The sequence below is a fragment of the Periophthalmus magnuspinnatus genome, chromosome 9, assembly GCF_009829125.3.
Source record: "Periophthalmus magnuspinnatus isolate fPerMag1 chromosome 9, fPerMag1.2.pri, whole genome shotgun sequence".
NCBI classification, from domain to species: Eukaryota; Metazoa; Chordata; class Actinopteri; order Gobiiformes; family Gobiidae; genus Periophthalmus; species Periophthalmus magnuspinnatus.
Window position 1 is genome coordinate 3346627 of NC_047134.1, and position 14101 is coordinate 3360727.

The following is a 14101-nucleotide window of genomic DNA, read 5'->3' on the forward strand; positions in this document are numbered from 1 at the left end:
CTCCATATGGTCTGGGAGTGTCCTGGGATTGTCCTGGGAGTGTCCTGGGACTGTCCTGGGACTGTCCTGGGAGTGTCCTGGGACTGTCCTGGGACTGTCCTGGGAGTGTCCTGGGACTGTCCTGGGACTGTCCTGGGACTGTCCTGGCACAATTCTGGAAAATGTCTCAAAGACACTGTCTAAATTAATAAGTATAACCATCCCCTGCACTCAGAAGTTTATTCTGCTAAATGATTTCTCCAAACTCAATTTGACCATCAATGACCAGCATGCATCACTAGCAGACCTCACAGCTGCCAAGAAAATTGTAATATGTGTTCTAAAACCGAAGTCCTCCTAGTAGGCACCCCCTCTACGATCTCCAAATCCAACAGCTTCTCCATCTCCATCCATGATTCCACTGTCCTTCCTTCCCCTCAGGTCAAGAGTCTGGGTGTCATCCTCGACAGCACACTTTCTTTCCACTCCCACATCAATAACATCACCCGCTCTGCCTACTTTCACCTCCGCAATATCTCTCGCCTCCGTCCCTCTCTCACTTCTCACACCTCTGTCATACTTGTTCACAGTCTTGTCACCTCCCGGATTGACTACTGTAACTCCCTCCTCTGTGGTCTCCCCAACAAATCCCTCCAGAAACTGCAGCTTCTCCAAAACTCCGCAGCCCGCATCATCACCAGGACCCCATCTTCCCACCACATCACCCCCGTCCTCCAAGAACTACACTGGCTTCCCATAAAACAGAGAATCCACTTCAAAATCCTCCTCACCACCTTCAAAGCTCTCCATAACCTGGCCCCACCTTACATCTCTGACCTCCTCCACATCTCCATTCCCTCTCGCTCCCTCCGCTCCTCTTCATCTCTCCAGCTCTCTGTCCCCTCTGCCCGTCTCATCACCTTCAGCTGCTCTGCTCCCCAGCTCTGGAACTCTCTCCCTCCTGACCTCCACAACATTGACTCTCTTCCACTTTTCAAATCCAGACTCAAAACCCACCTGTTCACACAATCCTACACCATATAATCAGTCACTCTCACCTTCATCCAGTTTTGTATCTCTGTTTTATCTGTAAATATGTGTTTTTAACTTTGTCTTGTACAGTGTCCATGAGTGTCCTGAAAGGTGCTTTCAAATAAAATGTATTATTAGTAGTAGTAGTAGTAGTAGTAGTAGTAGTAGTAGTAGTAGTATGCCGTTGGAAGTCACTTAGCTTCCCCCTTTTTCCTCCAAACGTAACATTGCTCATTATGGCCAAACAGTTCACTTTTAGTTTGGTCAGACCACATTTTCTCCAAAAATGAAGGTCTTTGTCCCTGTGTGGACTTGCAGAGTGTAATCTGCCTTTATTGTGTTTCTTTTGGAGTAATGTCTTCTTCCTGCAGAGTGTCCTCTCAGCTCATGTCGGTACAGTCTGTTTCACTGTGGATAATGACACACTCTTACAGCTTCAGCAGCATCTTCAAAAAGTTCTGGGCTTTTGTTCTTGGGTTGATCTTTTGGTTCATCTCTGGGGCAGAACCCGTCTCCTTCCTGAGGCTCTGATGGTTGGACATCCCCATGGTCTTTATACTTGTGTATAATTGTTTGAACAGATGAACGTGGCACCTTCAGGCATCTGGAAATTGCACCAAGGATGAACCAGACTTGTGCAAGTCCATAATTCTCTTCCTGATACCTTGGCTGATTTCTTTTGACTTTTCCATGATGTTACACAAAGAGGCAGTGTGTTTCAGGTGTGCGTCAAATACATCCACAGGTGTGTCTCTAATGAACTCAGATGTTGTCAATAAACCAATGAGAAGCTTCCAAAGACATGACATCATCATCTGGTTTTCACAAATTGTTTAAAGTCATAGTAATGTTACTGTATGTAAACTTCTGACTTTGAAGAAAGTGATGAAAAAGTGTCTAAAAAGTCCTCTCATTATTCTGGCATTTAGCAAATAGAAATAATTTTTGTGATCCTAACTGACCTAGAACAGGAAAAGTTTAGTCTGATTTCATGGGACAGTGAGAAGAAAAGTATATGTGTCTTTTTATACAGTGTATGTACTTCTTTTTTCAAATGTGCATTTAATTTATGTTCTAATGGAAGATAGGGAGTTTTCTCCTAATCTGCTCAAAATAAATGAATGAATAAAATGACATCATCAAATCCTAAACGTGAACATGACCCATTTGAATTTAAACTGTAGTGGGTCTAAAGTCTGACATTATGAACCACTCAATGCTTTGGTTATTATAAGAAGGACCTGTCCAGCAGAGGGCGCAGTGACACCTCTGACTCCAACCCTCTCCTTTGACTCCACCCCCCTCCTCGGACTTCATTCCTCTTCTCTGACTCCGCCCCCCTCCTCACCTATGACTGAGTATGCTCAGATAATTATGTGTGTCTATGTGTGTGTGCTGAGATAGAGAATTATGTGTGTGTGTGGCCCCTCCCACCAGCCTGAGCAACTCTGAACAGACTAGAGTAAAAGTGAGGCCCCGCCCCTTTACCTGTGCAGTGAGGCCCCGCCCCTTTACCTGAGCAGTGAAGCCCCGCCCCTTTAGCTGAGCAGTGAGGCCCTGCCCCTTTACCTGAGCAGTGAGGCCCCGCCCCTTTACCTGAGCAGGTGAGGTTGACAGCGGCTCCAGAGGAGCAGGTCTCTGAGCCGGAGCGGGGACAGTCCATCAGAGCAGACTCATTGCCCTCACAGTGGAACTTCTGCTTCAGAGGAGAGAGCGCCCCCTGGAGGAGAGAAGGAGCCCCACAGCCCAGCTCCCTGCACAGCACCTCTGCCCCCTGCTGGTCCAAGGCCCCTTCACAGACCCAGGTCCAGGACTGGTCCCAGATCTGCACTGATCCTGAGCACAGACTGGGCCCCGAGACCAGACGCACCGAGTCTGTGGACACACATGTGTGACATCATCACTTTGAGCCAATAGGACGCACACAGGGCTGTGACATCACCGCTCTGACCTGGTGCAGTCCTCCTGTTCAGTGCTGGTTTAGTCCTGGTTCAGGCCTTTTTTTTAGTTCTGGTTCAGTCCTGGTTTAGTCCTGGTTTAGTCCTGGTTCAGTCCTGGTATAGTCCTGGTTTAGTGCTGGTTTAGTCCTGGTTCAGTCCTGGTTAAGTTCTGGTTTAGTCCTGGTTTAGTCCTGGTTTATTCCTGTTTCAGTCCTGGTTTAGTGCTGGTTTAGTCCTGGTTTAGTCCTGGTTTAGTCCTGGTTTAATCCTGGTTCACTTGTTCTTAAACAAGTGAGAATCTCTCTGTAGTTTTTCAGAGTAAACATGACAGACTTGCGTCTCTCTGGGCTCTTTGCTGCTGACAGAGCTGATCCTCCTCAACAGATTTAATCATGTTTTCAGCGTCTCTCTGGGTTTAAGACAAAACTCACACACTTGGACTCGTCTGTGTCCAACTGAACTGTCCTCATGTTCAGAGACACACACAGAGGACACACCCTCTGTGTGTGTGTGTGTGTGATAAAAGAGACTAGAAAAAAACATCTGAGAAACCTAAAAATGTGAGATCAGACTTTTACCTGAACATTTCACCTCCAGACCCGAGGAAAAGGAGGATGAACCATAGACACAATCTCTCACAGCAGACTTCTTCACACAGTCAGAATCGACCTCCCACACTGGACTCTCTGGAAAATCCTCTCTCTCTTCTCCATAAACAGCAGAGCCACAGTCCAGGTCTCTGCACACAGCAGCTGTGTCCTCCAGGAACCAGGGACTATAGGGTTCATACACCCGTCTCCACTCTCCTCTGTGTCTCACCTCCACAGTCCCAGCACAGCGACTGGCTCCTCCCACCAGCCTGAGCGGCTCTGAACAGACAAGAGACAGAGTGAGCCCCACCCCTTTACCTGAGCAGTGAGGCCCCACCCCTTTACCTGAGCAGGTGAGGTTGACAGCGGCTCCAGAGGAGCAGGTCTCTGAGCCGGAGCGGGGACAGTCTATCAGAGCAGACTCATTGCCCTCACAGTGGAACCTCTGCCCCAGAGGAGAGAGCGCCCCCTGGAGGAGAGAAGGAGCCCCACAGCCCAGCTCCCTGCACAGCACCTCTGCCCCCTGCTGGTCCAAGGCCCCTTCACAGACCCAGGTCCAGGACTGGTTCCAGATCTGCACTGATCCTGAGCACAGACTGGGCCCCGAGACCAGACGCACCGAGTCTGTGGATACACATGTGTGACATCATCACTCTGAGCCAATAGGACACACACAGGGCTGTGACATCACAGCTCTGACCTGGTACAGTTCTCCTGTGTGTGTTGTGTGTGGATATGTTTATGTAGGTGTGTGTCTATGTGTGTGTGTGATGAGACAGACTAGAAAAAAAAACATCTGAGAAACATAAAAATGTGAGATTAGACTTTTACCTGAACATTTCACCTCCAGACCCGAGGAAGAGGAGGATGAATCATCAACACATTCTCTCACTGCAGACTCCTCAACACAGTCAGAATAGACCTCCCACACTGGACTCTCTCGAAAATCATGTCTCTCTTCTCTATAAACAGCAGAGCCACAGTCCAGGTCTCTGCACACAGCAGCTGTGTGCTCCAGGAACCAGAGTCCATTGGGCTCCTCTACCCGTCTCCACTCTCCTCTGTGTCTCACCTCCACAGTCCCAGCACAGCGACTGGCCCCTCCCACCAGCCTGAGCTCTGAACAGACAAGAGACAGAGTGAGCCCCGCCTCTTTACTGCAGCAGTCAGGCCACACCCCATTACAATAAAGCCCCTCCCAGGCCAGAGTAAAACAAATCCTTATCCTGTGTGCTCCCTCTCACCAGGAGGTTGTGGGTTAGACTCCTGATCTGAGTGGAGTGTGCATGTTCTCCCTGTGTTACTGTGGCAGAGTGGTTATCCTGGTGTGTGTCTTTACCTGAGCTGTTGTCTTCTGCCAGGAGCCCTGCACACACAAAAGTCATGTCACAAAATGGTGTTTGTTGGTCACATGACACAGAGCTTCACACAAAATGCTGTTGGGCTCATTAAAGTAGTGATGGGAAAATGAAGCGTTGTGAAGCAATGACGCTTCGGATCAAAACTGTATCGAAAACGGTTCACTACTCGAAGCTTCATTCATTCATGACAAGTCATGTGACAGGTGATGTCAGGCGCTTCATGTTACACAACACATATGTCACTGATTCAAGCGCGCGTCCGAAGCTTCAAATGAGAGGCAAAGCGCCCGCCTCCTCATGGGTTGTAGTCGTAGCGGGAAGCACTGAGCTCATTGAGGATTGAGACAATTTTCAGTGGTAATTACAGGCACAGGCCAATAATATAATGGAGCGTGGTGGCAAGCGCAAGCGTTCAGAGATGTGGCAGTACTTTGACATGATATCTGACACAAAGGTTAATATTGACATGATATATTATATTTGTATTTATAAGTAAGCCAGAACCAGTATCTACCCTAGGCTACATTCTGCAGATATAGTGGGGAAACATTTTAATAAATGTATGTAGTACAGTTTGTTGTGGTAACTTTTAGCCATGCTTCTACTACAGTATTTTAGTGTATTTTGCATCTCATATGTCTTATTCTTCTCAGGTTAAATGCTTGATTTGCTCAGCTGAACTGGCTTATAATAACACAACTTCCTCAATGCAGAGGCACTATCGTGCAAACCACTGCACTGAGCAAACCAGCAGCAGCAGTAGTAGCCTACCATTTTCACAATTCGTGCTTTAATCTAAAGACTTGGACGCTGCACTGTTTCTGCAAAGTTGTTATGTAACTGTAGATTCATGGTTTGAGATTACTTTCTTTTAAACATGGGCCTTTGTCTTTCCTCTTATTGCATGATCTATTCACTATATACATGTTGGTTGAGGGCAGCATTAATGGGTGAATATTGCCTCACAGTCAGATTTAGGCTTTATACCGTAAAGATTTGTGTACTGGACCCACATGCATCCATGTCCTACATAGGCCTTCATTGAATAGTCCACATTGTACATTATTAGTAATATTTAATTTCTGTTTTTGCTCTACAGAACTTGCCGAGGAGGCTCTAGATCAGTGGTTCTTAACCTTTTTGGAGGTACTGAACCCCACCGGTTTCATATGCACATTCACCGAACCCTTGTTTATTGAATTTTTTTTTTTTTTTTTTTTCAAATTCAAGACATATGGATGTTTTACTGGTGCACAAAATGAATCGTGCATTAACACCACTGTGTTCAAAGAATAAAACCAATAAAATGCATGAACTCACAACAAATTACATATATACCTTTTTACAGACATGACCTTTTTTAATACTACCACACTGAAATCATTTACATTTTTAACCTTATGTATTTCAATAATGAACTTATTGTATTTATGCTATTTATTATTTTTAACATTTTAACACACACCCATCACCTAATTTCCATCACGCTACAGGGTCGTGACCTTTAACACGCAAAGAGCCATTTGGACCCAGTTTCCCAGAAAATAAAACACTGGGAGCCGCAAATACTTTTTGACATCTAAAATGAAGATAACACTGTGTATAATAATAATAATAATAATAATATTAATGTAACGGAATAATGTAGGTTTTATTTTCATGGACATGCCTTCTACGCGTGGCAGATAAATATGGCAAAAATAAAGTAAGTCCATAAAAAATACAACTCACCAAACCGCTGCATCAGTGGGAGCCCTGCGCTTGTGTCTTTGGGATGAGGTGGACCCATCGAGGAGTGACGAGAGACAATGACACCCGCAGTGTGATTATGTCTAGTCTGCTCCACAGTTTCTTTAAAAAACTCTAAAGGTTTACCTTTTAATCCCAGGTACTTAGTCTCCATGTGCCAAAGCAGTTTTGAAGGTTTCATTGCCTCATTTGCTTTTTCCGCATGTTACTCAGAGCGGACTCTGCACGTGAGAATCACCTGTGGCGACAAACCCATATTTAAGTAGGACTCCTGGTATTGTCTCTTAAATTTAACTTCCTTTTTTTTGGAGGTCGTAGTCTCCTCTTCTGGCTCCTCAGTTGGCCTTTTCCCCTTTGTTAAAAAGCTCTCCAAAGACTTTTGTTTTGGCTCATCTTCACTCGCTTGTGGCTCTACTTTTGAGCGACGTGTCTGATGTGTTATACGTGATACGTCATTGCGGAGACAAGAGCAGATCTATCACAGATATAATAAACTTGTTACTACATCAAATAGATTTCTGTGGCGATTTCCTATCTGGATTTTCATTTACATCTACAGACAAGCTTTTTAGCGCGTCATGAGGGATGAGCGAAAATCACGTCCTCCTGATCCTCCTGCTCCTGCGCACAGCGTCTGAAAATCAGGGCTGTGTCTTTACGCAGGACTGTGAGCTGTGTCTGTGTGTGTGTGTCTGTGAGCTGGTCTGTGAGGCGTGAGCAGTGTTCAAACGGCTCATTTAAGTTGGGCAGGTACTTCGATAGACACATCAAAGGGTACATTTGTTGAATTGGGCCAACGTCTGGAGACGCTCGCAGTCCGCTAATCATATGAGTCGGGTGCATGTCTTGACCTCCGCCGAACCCCTGAGACTGCCTCACCGAACCCCTAGGGTTCAATCGAACCCAGGTTAAGAACCACTGCTCTAGATGCATGCTTGGTGGACATGATCATTAAGGACTGCCAGCCATTTTCAGTGGTGGATGGTGTGGGCTTCAGGGAGTTTGTAAAACTCGCTGCTCCATCATATGCCCTTCCATCAAGAAAGTCTTTAAAAGCCATGGTGGAAAAGAGATATCTGGAGGAGAAGGAGAAAGCCAGGGTGGATGTGAGAGAGGCCACAGCAGTCGGCCTTACATCAGACATGTGGACCTCTTTGCACATGGATGCCTATTTAGCAGTGACATGCCATTTTGTTAATTCTGTTGGGTCCCTATCAACAGTTCTGTTGGGAGTGGGTCATTTTCCGCAGTCACATACTGCAGTTGACATCGCTGCCATGAAGACCTGCCTCATGGAAGACTGGGGCATTAAAGAAAAAGTGAATTGCCTTGTCACGGATGGTGCACAAAATATGATTGCATGTGGTAGGGAATTGCAGATGTGGCACAACATTTGTATTGCACATGGTCTCAACCTGGTAGTAAAGAAAGTCATTGGCCAAACAGAAGGGCTGGCAGTAATTCGAGAAAAAGCCAGAAAGATTGTTGGCTACTTTCGAAGCAGTACCCTGGCTAAAGAACAGCTTACCACCTGTCAGACCATGATGTCAAAGCCTCAGCACAAGCTAATCCAAGAGGTTGAAATGCGATGGAACAGCTTCTATGACATGATGGCAAGGCTATATGAACAGCGGGAACCAGTTGGTGCGTCACTGGCCACATTCCACACCAATTTATTGCCCCTTTCCTGTGCTGACTACAACAAAATTCAGGAGTGCCTGATTGTCTTGTCACCCATAAAGGCAGCTACTGAGGAGTTGTCTGCAGAAAGAACTGTGAGTGGATCCAAAATCATTCCCCTTGTTCGCATGCTCAGGCATAATCTCGCATCAGCAAGTGTTACAGTGAGAGACGACAAGGCAGCACATCTCTGCAGATGCTTGCTTGATTTAATGACCGAGAAGCTCAGCTTCTATGAGGTAGCTACTCAAACATCTCTAGCCACACTCCTGGATCCAAGATTCAAAACAATTGGGTTCTGCAATCCCACCAATGCACAGAATGCTATAAAGAAACTCACAGCTGAATGTGCAGCAAAAATTAAGAGCCATGTCCCACCACCAGTGCCCACAACACCTGTGCCATCTGCTCCTACAACCCCTGTGCAAAGTACATCTGTGCTGTCTACCCCCAGAACACCTGAGCCAACTACATCTGTGCCTACAACGCCTTTGCCTCCAGCCTCTGGTATGTTAAGTAGTATTATATTATGGACGCTATATTTGACAAATAATGTAATTAACTGTAATGCCTCTGTTTCAGGGCCTGGACTTTGGGATCTACTGGATCAACAGGTGTCGGATTCAAAAAAAGTAAGGAGTGCCACAGCCAGTGCAACAGTGGAGGTGCAAAGATATATGAGCCAAACAAATGTGGCCCGCTCAGAAGACCCTCTGCTGTACTGGGGACAAAACAAGGATCTGCACCCACATCTGTATGAGTTGGCACTCAAATATTTGTGTATCCCAGCTTCATCTGTTCCTTGTGAACGTGTTTTTTCAAAGGCTGGGGAAATTGTTAGTAAAAAACGAAACCGTCTGAATCCTAAAACAATGGAAAAGATATTATTTCTGAATAAAAATCAGCCATAAAAAACCTGTCCTGTGTGTTCTGTTGATATGTAGGCATATCAGCTAAATAGTAGTTTATAGTCCCCAATTTTGTTACACTGGCCTAAGTAAAAGTATCATACAAAGTACATGATTTATGCTTTTAGACTTTTAATGTGCATGTTTTTGTTTTCTCAAAGTCCAGAATTGAACTTAAACATTTGGCAGAATGAAAGTGGTAAAATATAACTCCTGTTAGGCGTGTTCTTATCAAAATGACGACTGGATTCGGTTAGTTCAAATCTCAAAAGTTTATTCCCCTGACAGTTACAATCTAATACAGTACCCGGGGTCAAAATGATCTATCCCTCGTTTGTGCAGCAGGCAGTCTGTCTGCTTTTCCCTGGCCCCAAAGGATAAAATGTAACATGTAACATGAATATGCAAATATTGTGATGAGTAGGTTGACGTCTTGGTTCCTCCTTCCAGCCTCGTTCACTTCTCCGGGCAGCACCGGTTTGTTTTTCGGCCTTGGGTCTCGTCCTGCTGCCTTATCTCTGTGAAAGGAGTTTCTACAAAGAACTGGCTGCCCCCCATAACTCACATCTTACAATGCCTCCTTTAATATTGGAATATTATACTGAGTGAATAGTTTTGGTGTTAGTACATATTGTTCAAACTTTAGCATGAACATGGTGCCCATTAGATGACCTTCAAACGAGTACAATATTCAAAGGATACATGAATTCAGTATACAAATAGTGGTTACATGACAATATTCAAAACTTCTATGATTTCAGTGTCAAAAGATATATATGTAGATGTGATGCACCTAAGAAGCTTTATTCAATCAATATGCATTCAATAATTTTGATATATGTATTTGTAATGCAACTCAGAAGCTTTATTATTTGTCATACCCTTCATTTCCCCCTTTTGACCTCTTCTAAGAGGTCACATCCCAGAGCAAGGTAACATCACGTGGCAGCTGGTCCCCTCTGTCATTCTCCATGCTCAACAGAGGATCTTTTTAGAGAAGGATGGCAAAGGCGACCAGCACACCCACAATCAATATCACCACAATTCCCCATTTCCCCCTTTAGCTCAGGGGGAGCTCCATGCAATCTAAAATAGCTGTGTGTGTGTGTGTGTGTGTGTGTGTGTGTGTGTGTGAGTGTACTTAACCTTCCGCCAGAACGTATTACCAAACCATGTACAGGGAGGAGAGACCAAAGCCTAACACCACACCTGGAGTTTAAAACCGTCGAACGTCACTGGAGCAAACTAAAATACACCTGTGAAATATTGAAAAAGAAAACAAACAGACAGACAAACACAAAAGTTCAAGGGTCCACCGATCTGGTCTGGGTCAGGTGAAACCACTTATGGCCCTTGCCTTCCACTTGAACCACCCTGTCAGTACGAGCAGTTACTCTGTACGGGCCAGTCCAGCGTGGTTCCAACCACTTGCGTGACAGAACTTTCAGATAGACCTCAGACGGCGGTGACACAGCAGCCTCCTTGGTGGAGAGCTCCAGCCGTTCGGATACCTGAGAAGAAAAACTAGATACCAGATGCCGCAATTGATCCCAATATGGCTTATACTGGAGATTTGGGAGGGGCACCTCTTCCTGTGGTACCAATGTAGCCCCTGGCCCTGGCATCAAACGTCCAGTGAGTAATTCATAAGGAGAGAAACCAGTAACTTTGTTAATACTCTGTCTCACTGCCAGAAGGGCCAGGGGTAGGGCCTGGAGCCAATTAAGCCCTGAAGTAGAACAGATCTTAGCCAATTTGTCTTTTAAAGTGTTCAGCCCGTCCTTGACTTTGAGGATGATGCACAGAACCAAATTTATGACACAGATCTAGCATTTTTTCAACGTTTTGAAGAGCATGATCATGGAAATGTGTACCGTTATCAGACCTAATCAGAGCTGGAAAGCCATGAGTAGGAATATAATGATTAATCATGACCTTGATCACAGAAGAGTATCCTCACGGTTCACAGAATAGGCTTCAGGTCAGATACATTCTAAGCTGTTTTTATTCAGTTTAGGTTAGTTTACCATTACCAGTCACCAGGGGGTTCTCAGAGACTCTGGACCTGTTGGGAGAGAACTATAGACTTAAGTTAGTCAGTGCTTTGTAATCAAGACCTTATGAATTTGAAGATTTTTAAGGACACTTGTTTCAGGTTGGAGAGGAGTGTCCATCCTTTTCCTAATTAAGATCTCATGTAAAGAGAAATCAAGAATGCTGGCTGTGGATCACGTTGCCATCAGCGCTAATGGCAAAGCATCCAACCATGTAATTCTGGTAAAGTTCATGTTTTGTTTCCCCATTTGCTCAAGTGATGAGGGCCCCCCTCCATAAAATATAGCCATATGTAACAGTCCGTCAATTGTCAAGTGGTCTATCGTGACACTTATTTGTCCTGTTGGTTACATATTTAGTACATATTTGTCATATCTGTGCCAGTCCAAATACTGAGCTCGTACACAGTCAATAACCTGCCAGTGTCTATCAGTTCTATTGAATGTTCCGTTTTTGTTTTGTTTTTTTTCTTTTTTTTTTTTTTTTTTTTTTGTGCAGCACTGGTGGTAAATCCTTCAGTATCTATTGAGAGGCATCAGTGTGTATTAGATGCCATAATTACTGCCTAAACCATAATTGTCCTTTGTTAATGCTGTCCAGTTTAGCCCTATGTTATATGAACTGCAACCTCCCCCTTTTTAACAACTTGATTTTATCTGATCAACATTCATATAATTCAAACATTCATTCACAGCAATAATTTATTCTATTTGTGAATATTTAACATTATTTAATACCGGGTTTTGATTAGGATTTGAAGCGGGACTTCTCCCTTTTTTTTTTTTCCCAAATTTTCCTAGTGTTCAATTATCTTTAAGTTTAAACACATTCATACTGTTGAACATTTTGTTTTTCATATGTCAGATGTATTGAAATGGCTTTATTGTGACTACCCTATTTAGTTGTTGTTATTAGCTCCAGAATTGTTTTACGAGCAAACACATTGATGGAGCATTAACATTTTGATCTAATATAAAGTATCATAGTATATAAACTAAAGATTTACACCAAACAATTTAAAGCCTTTCAGACCCCAGCGGTCTCAGATTTCACACATAATAAAGCTACTTATTTTTTCACATTGGAAATTCTACTGTTTAAAAACTTTGGTTTCTAATTTTGTTAGTTGTGGCCATTCTAAATGCCGTTTCAAATGCGTTGCATATGCAGTACGTAGCAGCCCCAGTTTAACAGTGCTGATGTACAATGAAAAGAAATAGCCTAAATAATGTTATATTGATATATGATTATTTTCAGGTATGGGGGATAACTGTTTCAAATAAATGAATACACTGCTAAATTTTGAAATTAGGTTAAAAACAAAATCTTTGACTGTGTGGATCCGAGAACAGGCTCCAGTCATGAGTGCCCAGGCAAACACAGCCCAAACGCAGCAGCAGAGGCAGGTTTATGGGGCCTTTAGAGGAGCAGCAGAGCACTTGAAGCTTTTGATTCAGTTCATTCATTTGTCTTGTGACCAGTAGTGGAGGAGCCCAGTCCACAGACGAGTTTCAGAGCCAGCAGGACTTTCTTTGGTTTTAGTTCAGTTCATGTTTCTCAGTGACGCAGCAGCCATGTTTAGACAGTCTTTAGACAACAGCAGAGCAGAGCCAGTCCAGGTCATGTGACCTTTCAGTTCAGAGCTGGAGCGATGCACCCAGAGAGCCACTGCACTCAGACCACGCCCACCTAGACACAACAGGCCAAAGACCCATCCCAAATCCACTTCAGTCAAAACTAAAATCTGTTTATCTTGCATAGACAAGTTGTTCATTCTCACCTCAAAAAATGTGTAAACAGTTTGCATAAGAAATCTGTATCTATATTACAACATCCTAAAGTTAAAGTGAGGAATTTTCAATAATTATAAAGACATGGTTTGAATTATTTACTTAAATTTCAGCATGATCTAATTAAACAAATTCTTCTAACGTTTACTCGAATGCTAAAATAAATCTTTACTGTCAGATGAGTTTAAAACATACTGCTCTTTCTTTGCATTGTACAAACATCAACTGTGGCCCTTTAACCATTGGTCTTGTATCATGTAGGTGTGGTTAAACTCAAGTTTAATTATATTGCTGGGATCCTTATTTGGTAACTTGCTTTCATTTTAAACCACTCATAGAGGAACCAATATGGGATAAAGTGTATTTATTCATCATCTATCATCCGTACAATTTTGTTTGACATTTTTGAACATGGGTTCAGATTGTATTTTATAACTATGCCTGTTTATGTGTTATGTGTCCACATTTCGTTCTTTAGCTCGATAGAGATAGTTACAAATTTGCTGAACTGCAGCTTTAATGTAGTCACAAGCAGCACTGATAGTTATTACACAAATCTCTCATATTTTAGACTGAATTATATTATGATATAATCTAATAGTCAAACAATATTTTAGTATAATAATATCTTGTCCTAACAAGCCTTCAATCTGCAACTCTCTCACCCACTCGTTTGCACCCTTTAAAAACTCTCCCACTCTTTAAACGCTGTCTTGCTCAGTTTAAGAACTTTCCCATTACTTTACACGACTTTCCTGTCACTTTACTATGTCTAATACAAGTCCGTCAGTCCATGTTTCTTTTGTCATAGTAGCAGTACAATTATGTTTGTACATTGTCAATTCTGTCCGTCTCTAAGTCTGATTTACACACCTGTAATTTGCACTATTGGGAATGGAAATGTTAGTATAAATGTAATGTATGGATCCAAACCTTTCACCACACAGAGGTCCCACCAGATTTGACCTTGTCCACCCAACGCAGAGGCCAAGACGTCTGTGCGGGGTGGGGGTTCCT

General features: G+C 43.5%; 1 protein-coding gene across 1 annotated transcript in view; it reads right to left on the bottom strand.

The window, feature by feature from the left end:
- Positions 1–14101, bottom strand: part of LOC117375735 (scavenger receptor cysteine-rich type 1 protein M130-like) — a gene marked incomplete at its 3' end in the record, with an annotated part of 131839 nt that overhangs the window by 33785 nt on the left and 83953 nt on the right. Inside the window, exon 2 of the mRNA XM_033972051.2 lies at positions 2608–2886. Coding sequence (XP_033827942.2) covers positions 2608–2674 — 67 coding nt within the window. The remainder of the gene's footprint in view (positions 1–2607; positions 2887–14101) is intronic.